The 21874-nt window shown below is 43.2% G+C and overlaps 1 protein-coding gene across 3 annotated transcripts in view; it reads left to right on the forward strand.

Annotated features, from left to right (window-relative positions):
• asic2 (acid-sensing (proton-gated) ion channel 2) overlaps positions 1 to 16303 on the forward strand; it is a 393085-nt gene extending 376782 nt beyond the window's left edge. For all 3 annotated transcript variants that reach the window (XM_029728490.1, XM_029728491.1, XM_029728489.1), the window contains 5 exons: positions 8955 to 9108; positions 9749 to 9840; positions 10687 to 10766; positions 13882 to 13950; positions 14590 to 16303. In XM_029728490.1, the coding sequence (XP_029584350.1) occupies positions 8955 to 9108; positions 9749 to 9840; positions 10687 to 10766; positions 13882 to 13950; positions 14590 to 14691 (497 nt within the window). In that variant the 3' untranslated portion in view covers positions 14692 to 16303. The remainder of the gene's footprint in view (positions 1 to 8954; positions 9109 to 9748; positions 9841 to 10686; positions 10767 to 13881; positions 13951 to 14589) is intronic.
• The last annotated feature ends 5571 nt before the right edge of the window (positions 16304 to 21874 follow it).

Genomic DNA, 21874 nt, shown 5'->3' on the forward strand with positions numbered 1-21874 from the left:
GCTTACATGTATTTTTGTCGAAGGTACTACGCAGCGCACAGACCCCCTCGCGCATTCAACATCGTCAAGTTTCTTTGTAGGCCTATTTGGCAGGAAACTGTGAAGCCAGCTGTATTGCCTATTGCCTGTTTCTGTTTCTGAGTCTCTAATTAAAGAATGTGAAAAAATGTTGTGTCTGTTTGCTGCTTTCCATTAAATCTTGCATAGCTGTTCTTTATATGGCCTAAAATACATCTATTCATATGGGCAGAAACTTATCTATAGGCTATAGCAGTGATCACCAACCGGTGCCTCCAAGGCATTCCTAGTCGATCACCAAACATTTCTGTAAAAAAACCAACAATAAAGCCTTCCGTTCCAATTGTTTTATTTGTTTCGCGCTGTTGGCGGTAGATGCAGTTGATTCAGCAGCCCTAGCTCCGGGAAAGCAAAGTGTCCCCATTTTTAATCATTTCATGATTCTGAAGGTAGAACTCCACCTACCCAGCAGGCCCAGAGAGCAAATCAAATGCACCTATAAGCCTGTTTATATGAGTAAGTACATTACATGTTTAAGTTGTTATCCAGCACTGTCAACACTTTCTTCAACATTTTTATGAGCCATAAATTGTACGTTCTCCCTACTTCCACTCACGCTATAACCAGCACTTCATCTGCAATAGATGAGCATAGCAAAGTGTTCCGATAAGCTTGCCTTGTTATTATTAGCGGCTTGTGTCTTTTTTAATATCTGGGAATATTTCACTTTCTCTGGTCATAGGAGTAACAACATGAATTGGTGCATGAGGCATAAATAATGCAGTGTGAATTTAGCTTTTCCATCAGCTAAGGGAGGGAGAGCGGAGGGACGGTATTGTTGACTCGAATGACAGGCAGCCTCACCGCTGCTCCCTTCCTCCCCTCAGACTGACTGTCAGATGCTGGCCATCAGTCCAGTAAAAACACACATATATATATATATATTATACTCACTCAGCTGTGCCTCAAAAGTAATACAACAAATGATCCTGTACCAGTGTGATCATATACCATTTAAAAATATATATCATTTCAGAATTGGCAGGGCAATTCAAGCATAGCATAGTGATAATGTATTGGGCCTATAGCCTACAGCACAAACCTCAATGCTACAGAACAGTTTTAATTGGTTAATGTTGCATAGGCTTAAGTTTTTTAAGGCATGTTTAAAAAATACATCTGCGGCAGATCTCGGCTTGCATTATAGTGCAGTAGGCTATACATTGCACAAGAAGAGTATAAGCTATTTTAAGAGATTTAAGAGAATGAATGCAAATGTATGCTGCTAATGAACAATAACTAGGCCTAATTGATTACCTTTGAAACGATCCTCTTTGAACTGCCGGATCTTAATAAATGTGTTGGATGGATGGCTTCGATAGTCCAGCAATCGAATTGCATGTCGTTCATATGCTAATAATCCAAATATTCTGCTTAAAAAGATCTTGCACCGCTACCCTCCTCATTCGTTATTCTTAGAGGAGGTCAGAGAAAGCTACAGTGGAACCTGAATTTATCCTCTGGGTGCGTGTAAAAAATATCCTGCTGCATGAAGGCTACCCCTACAGACAGGAACATGTACCAAATATCACACTTTGAAATGCCGACGTCGCGTAACCCTGAATGATGAGGTTACAGTGTCTGGATACCTGGTTCTTTCAGCGCCCGGAATATCAACTGAAGGACCCCCTGACATACTTTGAGGTAACATGGGTTGGGGAGAAAGTCGGACTCATTGGAAGAAAGCCAATGTTTCCCATATGTATGGCTTGTTTAACATAATAATGGCTTCATTATTATTTTTCTTACTATTGATGACATCATGCCCAAAGCCAATAAAATTGTTGCTAATATGCTTCTATCTATTTTTTTATTTTCTGAATTTTGGTGCTGCTACGATGCTGCCCTGCAAGACTTGGCAAAGACCAACAATGGAGTGGAGAGCTGGCATTGAACTTTTTGTTGAATCTTGGCTCTACCCACCCCACCATTTGGAAGTTCATCGAGGCATTGCAATGACAGCAGCAAGGAGGTGAAATGAGAAGGAAACAGCAACTTGCTGGCATTTCACCGCCATGGCAAAGACCCTGCTACCATAAGCAACAGAAGGATCTGAAGTTGCTGGTTGAGAAGTAGCCTACACCACGACTCAACGGATGGAGTCTTACCTGAAGCGCGTTGCCTACACTTTCAAGTAGCAGTTGTGAATATTCCAAAATCCATCTGAGAGAAATGAGCACCTAGTCTACTTGGACACTTCTTTTCAAGTTCAACCCTTTCAATGACTCCACCATCCTTATGAGACCAGAACACTAAGCACATTCTTGGATGATTTGTTTATGAACTTGTTTTTATGGCGCTTCATTGTCATGTAGCCTCCTCTTGTATTGAACAGCCTGAATTCTTTGGGGAATGGAACCGTTGCTCAATTGGTATCAAGGGACTTAACGTGTGCCAGGAAAACATTCCCCATACCTTTACACCAACGCCACCAGCCAGTATCCTTGACACCACGTGACTCACTGTCTGTAGGAGTGAACCAATTTTGTGAACGGGATGGTGTACCTAATAAACAATATTCTACCCATATGAACACATTTATTTTAGGCTACAACTGAACCAATTTCTGTAGGCAATATAGCCTATTCAACAGGGATCATCAACTAGATTTATTTCTTGAGCGGATGGTTTGGGGGCCGGAACATAATTACAAATAATTTGTAGATTGCAAATTGACCGCAAGATCCCCTAACAAATATGTTTGACTAAAACATTTCAAACCTTGCTTATATTTGTATACGATGTGTCTCTCTATTACGCATGGGAATACTTTGGAACAGATTTCTTAAATTAAAATCACTTGGAGCTTATTTCCTGGTGTTTTTACAGTCTTTGATGTCCAACAATAAAAATACATTAAAAAAATTGGGTGGCCAAATTTGCCCCATGGGCTGCCAGTTGGGGAACCCTGCTATACAATATTCTGCCCATATGAACAAATACAATAGCCATATATGATTTAATGCAAAGCGGTAAACATACATATTTAATAACAGACTCATGAACAGAATCAGGCAATAGTTAACATACACAACATGGTTTCACATTCTTTAATAACAGACTCATAAACACTATCACACAACAGGCTAGAGTGCAGGCTGTACAGCGCACTTCACAGCTTCCCCGGTGCTTCACAACTTCCCCAGGAAACCCATAGTCTCAAGTGGACAAAAGAGTAGTGTTCGTGGTAAAATATTATGCGTTGCTGCAGTGCTTCATACTAATAGAATACTTACTGGGAGTGCAACACCTCCCTCCTCCTCTCTCTCACTCATCCTCTTGTTGTTGCAGTTTGGTTTGATTAGGCAGAAATGATTTGACATCATAGCATTCCTGTTTCTCCATGGGCTAGGGGACATAAAGACAGCATGAAGGAAAGGCATAGTGTGTCAACACAAGTGTCTTATCAATTCCCAAAAGATTTGACACATTCTGTATTAGTTAGCTACACATGTATTATTGATCATTCATAGAGAATACAGAGGTTCTCTCATTGTGCTGGTTGGCCCTGGTATTTAGGATTAGTATTTACTCAGCTGTGTTTTTCTTCCTCTAGAAAAGCCAGGTCTAGAAGCCTCCCTCGGTTCATTTTACTTTCACACATATTGAACTGTTATTTTCTGTAAAACTGGGATGTTGACTTTTTATTCTCACTTTCTCCTTCGTGTAATTTTTTATTAGGCTGTTTTTATACCTTTACCACAGACTCATACTTTACTGGAGGGATAAATGAAAATCAGATGAGACATGACCTTGTTTATTCCTCTAAATTAACTTTATTGAAAAGTGTTTATGTGTTTTGTGTAGTAGAGGTGTCTAACTCCCCTGCTGATATCATTAAGGGGAGACGTTCTCTCATTCTGTTACCTACCTGGCGACAGACACACACAAACACTGGTAATTATTACGCTTTGGCCCTGACTCGTCCACTGTAATTAGGCAATGTGTCTCAAATAAAGAGGATGTGAAGCCAAGGTATGCTATACTGGGACTGTGGAGAGCAAGAGTACCCTCTTGTGCTTGGTCCAGCCTGGCCAGCTCCCTCTCGCTCCCTCTCGCTCCCTCCCTCTCGCTCCCTCTGAATTGGTTTATTTGAAATGGCTGTGCTTATTCCATCCGAACACACAGACCCAATAATTCTATGCAAATCAGTTCCTATTTAGACTGTGAACCAATTTGATATACCCACCGCACCATTTTCACTTAGTAAAGTTTGAAGTTGTTCTTTTTTTATACCAATGTGTCAGTCAGGAAGTTTGGGAGACAGAAACAGTGTGGCTGCTGTTTTAATGGAAGACAGCAGCATCTGTTCTCACTGAAGGGTCCTGTGACCAGATTACAGAGGAACACAGAAATCTTCTCTGTGCCTAATTATACACACAGGGGAAAACACAGACATTTGTTGTCCTGTGAAATGTGGACTTGGATAGCATTGCCCACAGTAATGTGATCATACAATCACGTTACTACCGTAATCGTTTTAGAAATGAGGTTTCATTGCAGGATGAATGACAGAAGATCCTCTCATCTCACATAATGGTTTTAAACCAAACGTACAATAAAAAGGATTAGCTTGTCTCCGGGTTGAACAACTGCTAGCTTAAATATAACATTCTGTTCACAGCCAAAGACAGCGTAATGGAGAGTGTTAAGTCATTAAAAAACACTGTTTCTTAATAAGCTTGGAAATATGAAATAAAGCAGATGATTTGGTTAGAATAATTGTTTTTGACAGAGATGAGACGGTGGATAGAGAGAGAGAAATAGAGAGAGAAAGACAGAACGATAGCGGGACAGAGAGCGAAGGAAATAGAGAGGTAGGGAACAAGAGGAAAGAGAGTAAGATAGTGATGTGGGGAGAGAGAGAAATAGAGAGAGGGAGAGAGTGTGTAAATCAGGGTTATGAATGCACACTGCTACCCGGATCCAATAACCCCTTATTTGAATGAGAATGAAAAGCGACTGAGGTGCCATATTGAATTTCCTGTTGCAATTACGTGACCACTTGGCCCTGAAGGCTATTAGTAATCAAAGGGAGACTCCGCCCTGCCCAGGGCGAGCTGGGGAGACTGCCATACTATTGTCACAGTAAGAGATTAGGGTTGGGAGATCAGATTTGATATTTTTATGCATTAAGGGAACCGAGCAGCAGGCTAGAATGTGTTGAGAATGTGAGTGAGACTGGTTATTGTCAGAGGAAATTGATTTGGATAGGACCAGACAGATTAGACTAGTATTTTTATACTTCCAGGAATGGAACATTCCTGTGTATTTCATGAGGCCATTTACAGTGTCCACAGTTGTTGAGGGTAATAGTTCATTTACAATCGGTAGAAACTATGAGAATAGAAAGGTTCAGAACTTTTGTGAAGCATCACAGTACAGTTGAAAAATATATGGCAAATGGAAATCCAATAAAGATGGTGTGAAGAGATAGATGGGAGGGATTGAATGGAGCTGAAGGGTGGGACTAATAACAACAAGATAACAAATGTAAAATATGCTGTGTCTGTAAAATGTATATAGGTTAAGAACTTTTGTGAAACAGCACAGTTTAAAATATATGGCAAATAGAAATCAAACTGGATGGACATTAGAAATAGATCAAATCAAATCAAATTTGTATTAGTCACATGTGCCGAATACAACAGGTGTAGTGAAATGCTTACTGACGAGCCACAACTAACAATGCAGTTAATTATTTTAATTTTTTTAGATATATAAAAAATGTATATATTTTTTATAAAAAATACGAATAAGAGTAAGAAATGAAAGTAACAAGTCATTGAAGAGCAGCAGTAAAATAAGAATAGCGAGAATATATACAGGGGCGTACCGGCACAGAGTCAATGTGCTGGGGCACCAGTTAGTCGAGGTAATATGTACATGTAGGTAGAGTTATTAAAGTGACTTTGCATACATGATAAAAACAGAGAGTAGCAACGGTGAAAATAGTCTGAGTAGCCATTTGATTAGATGTTCAGAAGTCTTATGGCTTGGAGGTAGAAGCTGTTTAGAAGCCTCTTGGACCTAGACTTGGTGCTCTGGTACCGTTTGCCGTGCGGTAGCAGAGAGAACAGTCTATGACTAGGGTGGCTGGAGTCTTCCTCTGACACTGCCTGGTATAGAGGTCCTGGATGGCTGAACCCTATGCACTACCCTCTGTAGTGCCTTGCGGTCGGAGGCCGGGCAGTTGCCATACCAGGCAGTGATGCAACCAGTCAAGATGTTCTCGATGGTGCAGCTGTAGAACCTTTTAAGGATCTGAGGACCCATGCCAAATCTTTTCAGTCTCCAGAGATTTTGTCGTGCCCTCTTCACGACTGTCTTGGTGTGCTTGGACCATGTTAGTTTGTTGGTGATGTGGACGCCAAGGAACTTGAAGCTTTCAACCTGCTCCACTACAGCCCCGTCGACAAGAATGGTGGCGTGCTCGGTCCTCTTTTTCCTGTAGTCCACAATTATCTCCTTTGTCTTGATCACGTTGAGGGAGAGGTTGTTGTCTCTGACCTCCTCCCTATAGGCTGTCTCGTCATTGTCGGTGATCAGGCCTACAACTGTTGTGTCATCTGCAAACTTAATGATGGTGTTCGAGTCGTGCCTCGCCGTGCAGTCATGAGTGAACAGGGAGTACAGGAGAGGGCTGAGCACGAAGCCCTGAGGGGCCCCTGTGTTGAGGATCAGTGTGGCGGATGTTTTGTTACCTACCCTTACCACCTGGGGGTGGCCCGTCAGGAAGTCCAGGATTCAGTTGCAGAGGGAGGTGTTTAGTCCCAGGGTCCTTAGCTTAGTGATGATCTTTGAGGGCACTATGGTGGTGAACCCTGAGCTGTAGTCAATGAATAGCATTCTCACATAGGTGTTCCTTTTGTCCAGGTGGGAAAGGGCAGTTTGGAGTGCAATAGAGATTGCATCATCTGTGGATCTGTTAGGGCAGTATGCAAATTGGAGTGGGTCTAGGGTTTCTGGGATAATGGTGTTGATGTGAGCCATGACCAGCCTTTCAAAGCACTTCATAGCTACAGACGTGAGTGCTGCGGGTTGGTAGTCATTTAAGCAGGTTACCTTAGTGTTCTTGGGCACAGGGACTATGGTGGTCTCCTTGAAACATGTTGGTATTAAAGACTCGGTCAGGGAGAGGTTGAAAATGTCGATGAAGACTCTTGCCAGTTGGTCAGCGCATGCTCGCAATACACGTCCTGGTAATCCATCTGGCCCTGCAGCCTTGACTTTTGTAAAGTTCTTACTCACATTGGCTGCGGAGAATGTGATCACACAGTCTTCCAGAACAGCTGGTGCTCTCATGCATGTTTCAGTGTCATTTGCCTTGAAGCAAGCATAGAAGTAGTTTAGCTCGCCTGGAAGGCTCGTGCCACTGGGCAGCTCTCGGCTGTGCTTCCCTTGGAGAGGTTGAGGGTAGAGGAAGGGCAGGACTAAAAACAAACATAATATAACTATTGTAAAATAGATTGTGTCCGTAAAAGGTCTATAGTGTGTATAAGCCGGAAGTAAAAGCCTAAGTATTGTTGTTCGTTAGTTTACTCCAATTAGGGGAGGGGTGGTAGGGTTAGCGAAAATAATAAAGGAAATATGTATGTATTTGTGTGTGTGTGTGTGTGTGTGTGTGTGTGTGTGTGTGTGTGTGTGTGTGTGTACAGTACCAGTTAAAAGTTTGGACACACCTACTCAATCAAGTGTTTTTCTTTATTGTTAATATTTTCTACATTATAGAATAATAGTGAAGACATCAAAACTATGAAATAACACGTATGGAATCATGTAGTAACCAAAAAAGTGCTTTTCCAACAGTCTTGAAGGAGTTCCCACATATGCTGAGTACTTGTTGGAAGCTTTTCCTTCACTCTGCGGTCCAACTCATCCCAAACCATCTCAATTGGGTTGAGGTCGGGTGATTGTGGAGTCCAGGTCATCTGATGTAGCACTATCATTTGTTTTCAACAGGACAATGACCCCAAACACACCTCCAGGCTGTGTAAGGGCAATTTGACCCTTATAAGGAGAGTGTCCTTATAAGGGTCAAATTGCCCTTACACAGACTGGAGGTGTGTTTGGGGTCATTGTCCTGTTGAAAATAAATGATAGTCTGACTAAGCGCAAATGGAAAAGCATTCCAGGTGAAGGTGGTTGAGAGAATGCCAAGAGTGTGCAAAGCTGTCATCAAGGCAAAGGGTGGCTACTTTGAAGAATCTAATATATAAAATCATATTTTCATTTGTTTAACACTTTTTTGGTTTATACATGATTCCGTATGTGTTATTTCATAGTTTTGCTGTCTTCACTATTATTCTACAATGTAAAAACTAAAGAAAAACCCTTGAATGAGTAGGTGTGTCCAAACTTTTGACTGGTACTGTACACATTTACAAAACAAATATATGGGGGATTGGAAATGATAAATACAATTATATTGATGGAAGCTACAATCTATCTGCAATATTAAATCTACCCCATAAAAAATATCAGTAGCAATTAGACTAACCACTCTTCAGTATGTACAAATAGATAATCCTGGAGGCAGAAGGATCAACATTTATTTTCTCCCATCATTATGTCTTTAGTACACTGTCCCAGGTAAAACATGTATACTGTTAAATAGACTCTGACATTTCTGCTAAGTGCATCAAGACGTACGGCCATTCTGAGGTATATGCTGTAGGGAATGCTGTTGAGATGGGTATGTGTTTGTGTGTGTACCCTCAGTTGCCCTCAAACTAAGGTCAACTCTCTCTCTCCTCTCTCTCCCCATCCTCACCCATTACCCCTCTTCCCTCCCTCTCCCCCATCCTCACCCATTACCCCTCTTCCATCCCTCCCTTCATCCTCTCCTTCATGTTTCCCTGTCTTCTCTACTGTAGCCAAGCTGTCAATGCTGGAGAGTAGTAACTGCATCTGTAGGACACCATGCAACATGACACGCTACAACAAGGAGCTGTCCATGGTCAAGATCCCCAGTAAGACCTCAGCACGCTACCTGGAAAAGAAGTTCAACCGCTCTGAGAAATACATCACGTAAGTACCTGCCTATAGGAGGCTCCAGAGGAACAGATGAATGCATTAGAAGGAAAAATCTAATATACATCAGCCTACAGTATCACATATATTATATGTAGTAATAGTAAGGAGTGTGTGGGTGGAAAGTGAAGATATTACACTGAGATGTCTTTGACGCTCAGACTAATGGGAAAGAGAACTGGAGCCTGGTATTGAAGAGATCCGTAATGTTATCATGTAATGGGATTTTGATGATAATAACAATAGGCATTCTCTAGTGGATCCAGTCATCAGTTGAGATGCTACTCTACTAATGACATTGTATGGGACATATGGTTCAGTGTAGAAGAATAAGTACCCTTACTTATGGCAATTGATAATAAAACTATTGATATAGTAGGTATAGTATGCCCTGTATGTCTATTTCCCCATTGACAGAAAGATAAACAAACTTTGAAAAGACTGATGGTTAAGAAAACTTTCAAGAAATACAATTAAAAAAAACTGATGGATTTAGACTGATGGCCTGAAGAATGACTGATGACTTACCAGTTCATTGATTGATAGTTAAATAGGATGACAATATCAAGATAAATGTGTTGTCTTCTCTTGAACATGATTGAAGTGTTATCTGATCTCATCGATGTCTCTCTTTCAGGGATAACATCCTAGTCCTGGATGTGTTCTTTGAGGCCTTGAACTATGAGACCATTGAGCAGAAGAAAGCCTACGAAGTGGCAGGCTTGCTGGGTATAGTCAACTATCTAGCTATTACCTACATATCTTCTTCTCCTCTCTCTCTCGCTCTCTCTCTCTCTGGCTCTCACTCTCCATCTCCTCTCTCTATCTCCACTCTCTCTCTCTCTCTCTCTCTCTCGCTCTGGCTCTCGCTCTGGCTCTCACTCTCCATCTCCTCTCTCCATCTCCACTCTCTCTCTCTCTAAAATTCCAATTAAGATACATTTCATTTAATAAAAAATGTGATTATTAAAAGAAAAAGAAAGAATGGTTAATAAATAAAGAACAGCATGTATATGGATGATGGTTACACTATATATTACTGTCAGTTATATTCAATGTAAATACTTCAGGGAATTAAGCTATGGCAATCATCCTCAGGCTATGACAATCATATACATACTGTATCTGGCAGATGATCTTATTCGGGAGTATTTCTCAGGAAAAAGTGCATCTCTGTCTGTACCTCCCCTGTAATGCAGTGACCACATAGACGCTCTTCTTTGGGTAGCCATGTCTTTTTGTGTCTCCCTTTTTCTATAACCAGTTGGTGTTCCCTGAGCCTGTATTTGGTCAGGATCTTTCTCTGTTTTTTATCTCTGACAGAGTAGAGATGTTCTGCATTTTTGTATTCTGTTTTGAGGGCCACAGTATTTTTGTTTCATTTTCCCAATTTGTCAAATAGGAGGTTTTCATTTCTGTAACAATTTGATTGATTTCCCTGTGTGTTTGGATAATAGAGTTGTTTAGTGTTTTCAATAGCTGCCATAGGGGATTCTTTTCAGGGATCAGCTCTTGGGTTTCCAGTGCTTGCTAGCTCTCTCTCTCCTCTCTCTAACTGTATTGTTGATCTTCCAGGTGATATAGGAGGCCAGATGGGTCTGTTCATCGGGGCCAGTATCCTCACCATCCTGGAGCTATTTGACTACGCCTATGAGGTCAGACATAGAACACACACCATGTTGAAACTTCCAAAGACACACACATTCTCACAAACGCATTATCAAACACTCTCACAGACAGTTATGTTTGGCGGAAGAAATAATAACTAAAAAATGAATAACAATTCATATCAGAGACACCAGTCTAATAGGTTACACACACATTTCTCTACAGACTCAAGGCCAATCACACACACACATATTCACATTCACATTTAAATTGTTGAGACGAAAGAGCCTTGCCATATATCTGTCTGGGCTGAGTGATAGAGGTGTGTGATCAGTCTTTTCATTAAATCAGCTCAGCTGTTGGTCTCTCTCTCCTACTGCTTTGGTCTGCTTGGAGCTCTGCCAAGGACAAACCAGTCATTCTGTGCCCTCTGGGCTTTAGAAATACACATGAAAAGTCATTGTTTTCAAACCTTTCTCATGTTTTAATGGGGAGCCTGTGCGGGGTGTTTTGTCGCAGACAGAGAGAGCTGCTGCTCTGGCTGTGGTTTTAAAGACCGCCACTAAAATAACAGCCTCGGTGATGTTTGGCCTTGAGTCAAGATATTATTACATATACTGATGCCTAGTCACTTTACCATGCCTTCATGTACATATCTACCTCAAATACCTGGTAGCCCTGCACAGTGATCCGGTTCTGGTACTGCCTGTACATAGCTCCACAGTGATCCGGTTCTGGTACTGCCTGTAAATAACTCCACAGTGATCCGGTTCTGCTACTGCCTGTACATAGCTCCACAGTGATCCGGTTCTGGTACTGCCTGTACATAGCTCCACAGTGATCTGGTTCTGGTACTCCCTGTACATAGCTACACAGTGATCCGGTTCTGGTACTGCATGTACATAGCTCCACAGTGATCTGGTTCTGGTACTCCCTGTACATAGCTCCACAGTGATCCGGTTCTGGTACTGCCTGTACATAGCTCCACAGTGATCCGATTCATGTACTCCCTGGTGATTTCTGGCTCCCAGGTGTCTTTTATACAGGTAACGAGCTGAGATTAGGAGCACACTCTTAAAGGGAGTGCTCCTAACCGCAGCTTGTTACCTGTAAAAAATACACCTGTCCACAGAAGCAATCAATCAATCAGATTCCAAACTCTCCACCATGGCCAAGACCAAAGAGCTCTCCAAGGATGTCAGGGACAAGATTGTAGACCTACACAAGGCTGGAATGGGCTACAAGACCATCGCCAAGCAGCTTGGTGAGAAGGTGACAACATTTGGTGCGATTATTCGCAAATGGAAGAAACACAAAAGAACTGTCAATATCCCTTGGCCCATGCAAGATCTCACCTTGTGGAGTTGCAATGATCATGAGAACGGTGAGGAATCAGCCCAGAACTACACGGGAGGATCTTGTCAATGATCTCAAGGCAGCTGGGACCATAGTCACCAAGAAAACAATTGGTAACCCACTACGCCGTGAAGGACTGAAATCCTGCAGCACCCGCAAGGTCCCCCTGCTCAATAATACATATACATGCTCGTCTGAAGTTTGCCAATGAACATCTGAATGACTCAGAGGACAACTGGTGAAAGTGTTGTGGTCAGATGAGACCAAAATGGAGCTCTTTGACATCAACTCAACTCGCCATGTTTGGAGGAGGAGGAATTCTGCCTATGACCCCAAGAACACCATCTCCACCATCAAACATGGAGGTGGAAACATTATGCTTTGGGGGTGTTTTTCTGCTAACTTCACCGCATCAAAGGGACGATGGACGGAGCCATGTACCGTCAAATCTTGGGTGAGAACCTCCTTCCCTCAGCCAGGGCATTGAAAATGGGTCGTGGATGGGTATTCCAGCATGACAATGACCCAAAACACACGGCCAAGGCAACAAAGGAGTGGCTCAAAAAGAAGCACATTAAGGTCCTGGAGTGGCCTAGCCAGTCTCCAGACCTTAATCCCATAGAAAATCTGGGGAGGGAGCTGAAGGTTCAAGTTGCCAAACGTCAGCCTCGAAACCTTAATGACTTGGAGAAGATCTGCAAAGAGGAGTGGGACAAAATCCCTCCTGAGATGTGTGCAAACCTGGTGGCCAACTACAAGAAATGTCTGACCTCTGTGATTGCCAACAAGGGTTTTACCACCAAGTACTAAATCATGTTTTGCAGAGGGGTCAAATACTTATTTCCCTCATTAAAATGCAAATCATTTTATAACATTTTTGACATGCGTTTTTTTCAGGATTTTTTTTTTGTTATTCTGTCTCTCACTGTTCAAATAAACCTACTATTAAAATTATAGACTGATCCTTTCTTTGTAAGTGGGCAAACATACAAAATCAGCAGGGGATCAAATACTTTTCCCCCCCACTGTAGCTCCACAGTGATCCGGTTCTGTTACTCCCTGTACATAGCTCCACAGTGATCCGGTTCTGGTACTCCCTGTATATAGCTCCACAGTGATCCGGTTCTGGTACTCCCTGTATATAGCTCCACAGTGATCCGGTTCTGGTACTCCCTGTACATAGCTCCACAGTGATCCGGTTCTGGTACTCCCTGTATATAGCTCCACAGTGATCCGGTTCTGGTACTCCCTGTATATAGCTCCACAGTGATCCGGTTCTGGTACTCCCTGTATATAGCTCCACAGTGATCCGGTTCTGGTACTCCCTGTATATAGCTCCACAGTGATCCGGTTCTGGTACTCCCTGTACATAGCTCCACAGTGATCCGGTTCTGGTATTCCCTGTACATAGCTCCACAGTGATCTGGTTCTGGTACTGCCTGTACATAGCTCCACAGTGATCCGGTTCTGGTATTCCCTGTATATAGCTCCACAGTGATCCGGTTCTGGTATTCCCTGTATATAGCTCCATTCTTGTGTATTTTATTCCTCTTATGTTACTAGTTTTATTTTTTGCAATTTTTTTTAACTCTGCCTCGTTGGGAAGAGCTCGTAAGCACGCATTTCACGGTAAAGTCTACACCTGCTGTATTATTTATGGTGCCAATTATAACAGTTAAAATTCACCTTAAACTAAATTGGTTATAAGTTACCACAGCATGTAAAAACCACACATCATGAATCATTTTGTGATACTGTGTATGTCCTTATGACCTGATAATGTGTGTTACATATATGTGTTGTCAGGTGGTGAAGGACAAGTTGCTGGACCTACTGAGCCGAGATGACGAGGAGGAGAGCCACGGAGAGGACGTGGTAAGGTCATCAGGTTAATCAGATGACAAACTGGACTGTCACACTGTTTGGAAAATGTTTTATATTGTATTTATGGCTTAGCATCCAGTCAAACCTCAATATGATTTATGATATTCTGTGCCAGACAGCTATCCCAATGTAATTCTCAGTTATTGACAAGAAAGGAGATGAGATCCTACTGGATCGTGTCAAAATGTCACTCAGTGTATTTTTATTTTAATTAACCAGGTAAGTTGAATGAGAACACATTCTCACATACAGCATCGACCTGGGGAGTAGTTGAATGAGCCAATTGGATGATTAGGTGTCAATGATGGCCAGATTGGGTATGCAGCCAGGACACCAGGGTTTAACACCCCTACTCTTACAATAAGTGCCCTTTTAACATCGCATCTTGAAGATGGCACTCTGCACAGGGTAATGTCCCCAGTCACTGCCCTGGGACATTGGGATCTTTTGTCAGACCAGAGGAAAGAGTGCCTCCTACTGGCCCTCCAACACCACTTCCAGCAGCATCTGGTCTCCCATCCAAGACAAACCCTGCTTAACTTCAGTGGCAAGCCAGCAGTGGGATGCAGTGTAGACATGTGTATGTGTATAAGTGTACTACACGCATATGTGTGTGTCACCCTACCTCAGAGTTCCTGTGACCCGGTGGCGAACCACTCGGAGGCCATCAGCCACACGGTGAGCGTCCCCCTACAGACCACCCTGGGCACGCTGGAGGAGATCGCCTGCTGAGCCCCCAGCCCAGCTCCACACACCAGGCAAGGCGACTGTGAGCCACCACCACACGGGGAGCCAGTGAGCAACAGCCTCTTCCACAGGCTACCAGGACAGAATGATAGTGACTTTGGTGGGGAGGATGGGTGGCTGGGTGGCTGGTCAGAGTAGAGGGTGGCTGGGTTGGGCTAGACTGGGCTGGACTGGGCCTCCCTCCATACTGTCACTGCAGCACTAATGGGGATTAAGGAGCTGTCACCTGGATTTATCGGTGCTCTCTGTTACTGGAACTGTTACTGTTACTGTACTGCTGGAGGAGGACAGCCGCCTCCCCTCCCCCTCACGTGCTCATCTACCTGACTCATAGGTCTTCTCCAGTTCACAGACAGACAGACTACACTGTAAACCTAACGGGAAGGGACTCATCTCTGTCCTAGACATGTGTATTCACTAGTCACCCATCGGTCAGTACTGCCAGACATTGTACCATTAACAGTTGCTGTGAACTGTCCAAGTTGCATGCGCTGCTTCCTATCGGAGACGGTTTCTCTCTTTGGTGATGCTGATTGGCTGATGCTGGACTGCAGTGTTGCTTTACTGTACATTTGCCCTGTCTCTCTCTCTCTCTCTGTCATTCTCTCTCTCTCTCTGTCTCTCTCCGTGGCCTATGAGATGAGGCCAGCTATAGAAATAGAATGTATAGATTGAACATGGTTCACTATAACATATTTCATATGACACATCCATCTAAGGCAGTTCCATTTTGTTGATGCACTGTTTTCTTAGGCAGCAAGTTGTATATCTACGGGAAGGGGTGTTGGGACTGTATTTGCATTCATATTGGGAAAACATGAGCATTCTAAAGAATCAATTCCAAAATGACTGTTTTGCATTCGGTTATTTATTTTGCTGTTTAATGCATCCGTTCTATTGATTCCACTCCTATCAATTTATCACAAGGTTAGTACGCTGATGGAAGGCAAGGTACTGAGCTGCTTCTTAACAACATATTAAACAGGTGCCATATTCCTATGTGTAAACTCATGTAAATGATTAAACGCTTGCCTTTTGGCGGCAGCGCCTCAGTGGGGTAAAAGCACTCATTGATGACTGAGGCTGAGCCAAAACCAGAGAGATGGAGTATGACATTGTTTACCTGGCAGAATACAAGCAGAGTACAAATGTCGCTCATAAATGAACATGCTGAGGGGGTTTAGTTTCATTTCAGCTGCATGATGTGGGTGTGTTGTCTGGTGAGAACTGACAGACTCCCAACCATATTTTACATAATGGACTTGGCCCTTACATGGACATAGCCCAGCTAGAAATGGAATTGAATTGAAAATTGAATTTCCATGATAATCAAGGCTCTATTAATGGAAATAATGTTTGGATGATAATAATTGCACTGATGTAGATTCAGATGAGGGGAAATGATCTTCTGATTCATTTCAGGATACAGGGTGTGTTGTATTGTGGTGTTAATATTGGTGTTGTGGTATGAAAAACCAAAACGGGTACGAGACAGTGTTCTGTCCTGTCTACAGTGGACATGTTATTGAAGAAGGACTTACATGAACCGACTTATGACGGGTTGACATTTGATTTGAAGCAAATACAAATTTGGTAACAGAGCAGGATAATACTAGCACAACGAATTCAAATAATCAAGCCCAACATGTAAAACTTGTCGTTTGCCGGAACTATTGTCCATCTCTGACTGAAAGACACAAGCTTTGTCAAATTGGAGATGATTTCAAGCCCAATATTTTTTAAATAGACGATAGCCCAACCAAACACATTTAATAACCAGTTAAAATCAAAATCACCAAACCATGGGTGGTGTGAAAACCACAGGAGGTGTTTTTCTGTTCTCAAAAGTGACAAAGGACTATCCAAAGCCCTGACATGAAACGCTGACTGGTCTGAGTCCATCTCAAAAAGGATTTGGTTTGCACTTTATGTTTCTTTAACACCCCTCCCATCTAGTGCCATCACACTAAAAGGGACTATATTGCATCACTATGATATGACGAGTACATCCATCCAGAGTAGCATATCAATTAGCCGTGATTATTCAGACAGGCGGCAGGTAGCCTAGCAGTTAGCGTGTTGGGCCATTAACCGAAAGGTCGCTGGTTTGAATACCCAAGCCGACAAGGTGAAAAATCTGTCGATGTGCCCTTGAGTCAGGCAGCTAAACCTAATTTGCTCCAGGGGCGCCGTATTACTATGGCTGACCCTGTAAAACAACACATTTGACTGCACCTATCCGGTGTATGTGACAAAACTTCTACTGTGTCATTGTTATAATGTACAGTACAGGTGGGAATGAACTCCAAGTGCTTTGTGAACTATGATTTCCTGTCTGTTGTTGACCTGCTGTGTGTAATCTAATCTCTCATGTATGGCTTATCATGTGTCCTTTAGCAGTGACCTCAGCCATCTCCAGGGGCAGACTTGCCATCTGGCATTTGCCCGAAATGCCAGATGGGCTGGTTCATTTTTAGCCTAGTGGGCCTGTCTAAAGTAAAAAAAAAAATGCAAAATTATCATTATCTGACCTTGAGGAAAAATATGGACCGGTGTGAAGGCTTCAAGGGAAAAAAATGGGCCGGTATATTACAAATGCGAGAGCCAATTTCTGGTCCCAGTCCTCCCCTGCTTCTCACCTACTGTATAGATCTGTCCATGGAGAGAGGTGAACTACTATGGGACACATACTGAGTCTCAGTGAAAATGCCACTGGTTGTTTCTTCTCTTTTGGTTTCTATTGTTATTGCAGGACTGCTTTTTCATTTTGTGATGAAACAATAAAAAAAATAAGTTTTGCTGCTGGGTCCTGTCGTGTTTGCCTTCTTGTGTAGACGTATCACTCATTTCTTCATAGCTTTGAAAGAGGATCAATCGTGCAGATCACAAGCATAATACCCTGTCCTACAGTGCTTGTGGTTTGTGGGGAGGGGTGGGAGCTTGGGAAAAGGCATCAGCGCCTACAGTGTGTTGTGGTGTTAGAAATGTAAAGGGGAGATCCTATTTCACTCTGACATCTCTACTACACAGACTTAATGTGCACTGAAATGTCCTCCTCTCAGCTCCCAGTGATAACAGCAGTCAGGACACCAGAGGAGTCCTCCAAGCAGAGCAGTACTAGTAGACAGACTGAGGGAGAAAATTCACTTGAAAGCCATGTTGTGCTGCTGGTCAGGTTCTATTTTGTATCAGCACTCTCCAGGAACTCCTGTCAGCTATTTGCTCTGTCTGTATCAAGAGTTGTGTCTGCGTCTTCCCTCTGGGTGCCCTGTTGTTCCATTAATACAAGTGTCTTATAATATTAGAGTTCAACCCCAGGATCTACAAATCATATTATTTATGGATGACAACGTCCTACAAAACACAAATGTTATGCAGTTAATTTAGCTCATGCTGCTGATACAGTGAATTGTGTGTGCACTTGATTTACTGGTAGAGTATTGCCAGAAAAAGCAATCTGCCAGTAGACGGGGACCTGAGAATATTTACACATTGATTAGGTTGATGGATGTGTAATTAAGGAACTTTGTTACCTGTATAGATTTTTCTCACTTAGGTTATTGAATAGGCAGTGTTAAAATGTGTCAGCAAAATATCTTGGTGAGAATGCACCAACACACATGGGCAAAGATGTCAGTCGAGCATACAATTTAGATTAATGGGGTAATAGATTATACATTTTGAAACCTTTTTATGGATGTTTTGTTCAAACCAGGGTTAAACAGAGAAAACCTGTGTGTGTTCATGACTTTGTGATGAATTAATCTAGAAACAATATGACAACCATTTTTGCCCAGGAGGTACAGTATCAACACATGAGCCAGTGTCTATGCTGCAGTGCAGTGCCCTCTCGGAGACAGAGACAGGCCTGAGTTCATCCGGAGTTCACTGGGCATCTTTTCGGCTTTAGACAGACATTGCCGGAGGTCCTGCGGTGGAGACTGTTTTCATGCAAGGCAGGGTGGAAATGTAGAGACAATTTGCCACTGCTTAGAAAACTTGACACAGTGGCCTATAGATTTGTACAAAGCGAATGCATAGTGAGGCAGCAATTCTAGATCATCTTGAAAGACCTAATTAGGGCTTACATCATGGGACTGCTGTTGTTATTATTTTTGTTTACCATGGTGCTTGATATTTCTTTTGTTGCATAGAAATGGATTTTAAATAATCTGTTGGTAATGTTGAATATCAATATTTTGCAAGCAGCATATGAGAAAAAATGTTGAATCTATCACATGCAACACATCTATTCAGGCTCTATTCAAGCTCTGACAAACAAAAGGTGTGATGGGTCTGCACTCAAAATGATGTCGCATAAAGAAAGCTTACTTTTTTTATTTATTTTTATTTTCACTGAGAGCGCGATAGTCCCCTTTTGATTATGTATTCAAGCTCTGCTCAGAGTTAATTACACTTTCCACATGGATAGAGATATTATCAATCAGACGAGAAGCAGAAGGCAGAGGGGTGGGGAGCTACAGAGGGGTGGGGAGCTACAGAGGGGTGGGGAGCTACAGAGGGGTGGGGAGCTACAGAGGAGGGAGATAAGGGGAGTGGGGAACATGCACATATGTTGGAACTGGGGTTTAAGATAGAAAGACATGGGGAGAAAAAGAAAAGTCAAGCTGAACAAAGCCACTGGTAAAGGTCAGGCCATGCCATGCAGTTATCATAGTTTGCCTATTTTTATTTTGCAGGAGGAATATTTCAACATTTCAAATTCAAACTCCTGTGTTGTGCCAGTCAGTCCACAAACTGCCAGAGTGAGAAGTAATAAACCTGAGATGCACCACCGTATTTGGGTTTCATATACACTACATGACCAACAGTATGTGGGCACATGCTTCTCGAACATCTCATTCCAAAATCGTGGCCATTAATATGGAGTTGGTCCCCCCTTTGCTGCTATGAACAGCCTCCATTCTTCTGGGAAGGCTTTCCACTAGATGTTGGAACATTGCTGCAGGGACTTGCTTCCATTCAGCTGCAAGAGCATTAGTGATGTTGGGCACTGATGTTGGACGATTAGGCCTGGCACCCTGTCGGCGTTCCAATTCATCCCAAAGGTGTTCGATTGAGTTGAGGTCAGGGCTCTGTGCAGGCCAGTCAAGTTCTTCCACATTGATATCGACAAACCATTTCTGTCTGGACCTTGCTTTGTGCACGAGGGCATTGCCATGCTGAAACAGGAAATGGCCTTCCCCAAACTGTTGCCACAAAGTTGGAAGCACAGAATTGTCTAGAATGTCATTGTATGATGTAGCGTTAAGATTTCCCTTCACTGGAACTAACGGGCCTAATCCGAACCATGAAAACAGCCAAAAGACCATTTTTCATCCTCCACCAAAGTTCACAGTTGGCACTATGGATTGGGGCAGGTAGCATTACCTGGCATCCGCCAAACCTAGATGCGTCCGTCGGACTGCCAGATGGTGAAGTGTGATTTATCATGCTCCAGTCCAATGGTGGCGAGGTTTACACCACTCCAGCTGACGCTTGGCATTGCGCATGGTGATCTTAGGCTTGTGTGTGGCTGCTCGACCATGGAAATCCATTTCATGAAGCTTCCGACGAACAGTTATTGTGCTGACGTTGCTTCCAGAGGCAGTTTTGAACTCTCTAGTGAGTGTTGCAACCGAGGACAGACAATTTGTATGCACTATGCATTTCAGCACCTGGTGGTCCCATTCTGTGAGCTTGTGTGGCCTACCACTTCACGGCTGAGCCGTTGTTGCTCCTAGACATTTCCACTTCACAATAACAGCACTTACATTTACATTTACATTTAAGTCATTTAGCAGATGCTCTTATCCAGAGCGACTTACAAATTGACAGTTGAATGAGGTAACTCTAGCAGGGCAGACATTTTATGAACTGACTTGTTGGAAAGGTGGCATCCTATGACGGTGCCACGTTGAAAGTCAGTAAGGCCATTCTACTGACAAAGTTTATCTATGGAGATTGCATAGCTGTGTGCTAAATTGTATCAATTGTCAGCAACGGGTGTGGCTTTTATAGCCGAATCCACTCATTTGAAGTGGTGTCACATACTTTTGTATATATACTGCTCAAAAAAATAAAGGGAACACTTAAACAACACATCCTAGATCTGAATGAAAGAAATAATCTTCTTAAATACTTTTTTCTTTACATAGTTGAATGTGCTGACAACAAAATCACACAAAAATAATCAATGGAAATCCAATTTATCAACCCATGAAGGTCTGGATTTGGAGTCACACTCAAAATTAAAGTGGAAAACCACACTACAGGCTGATCCAACTTTGATGTAGTGTCCTTAACCTGTAACAAGTCAAAATGAGGCTCAGTAGTGTGTGTGGCCTCCACGTGCCTGTATGACCTCCCTACAACGCCTGGGCATGCTCCTGATGAGGTGGCGGATGGTCTCCTGAGGGATCTCCTCCCAGACCTGGACTAAAGCATCCGTCAACTCCTGGACAGTCTGTGGTGCAACGTGGCGTTGGTGGATGGAGCGAGACATGATGTCCCAGATGTGCTCAATTGGATTCAGGTCTGGGGAACGGGCGGGCCAGTCCATAGCATCAATGCCTTCCTCTTGCAGGAACTGCTGACACACTCCAGCCACATGAGGTCTAGCATTGTCTTGCATTAGGAGGAACCCAGGGCCAACCGCACCAGCATATGGTCTCTGCCTAATGGCAGTCAGGCTACCTCTGGCAAGCACATGGAGGGCTGTGCGGCCCCCCAAAGAAATGCCACCCCACACCATGACTGACCCACCGCCAAACCGGTCATGCTGGAGGATGTTGCAGGCAGCAGAACGTTCTCCACGGCGTCTCCAGACTCTGTCACGTCTGTCACGTGTTCAGTGTGAACCTGCTTTCATCTGTGAAGAGCACAGGGCGCCAGTGGCGAATTTGTCAATCTTGGTGTTCTCTGGCAAATGCCAAACGTCCTGCACGGTGTTGGGCTGTAAGCACAACCCCCACCTGTGGACGTCGGGCCCTCATACCACCCTCATGGAGTCTGTTTCTGACCGTTTGAGCAGACACATGCACATTTGTGGCCCGCTGGAGGTAATTTTGCAGGGATCTGGCAGTGCTTCTCCTGCTCCTCCTTGCACAAAGGCGGAGGTAGCGGTCCTGCTGCAGGGTTGTTGCCCTCCTCCTACGTCTCCTGATGT

This window comes from Salmo trutta, chromosome 32, assembly GCF_901001165.1.
Source record: "Salmo trutta chromosome 32, fSalTru1.1, whole genome shotgun sequence".
Taxonomy (NCBI): Eukaryota; Metazoa; Chordata; class Actinopteri; order Salmoniformes; family Salmonidae; genus Salmo; species Salmo trutta.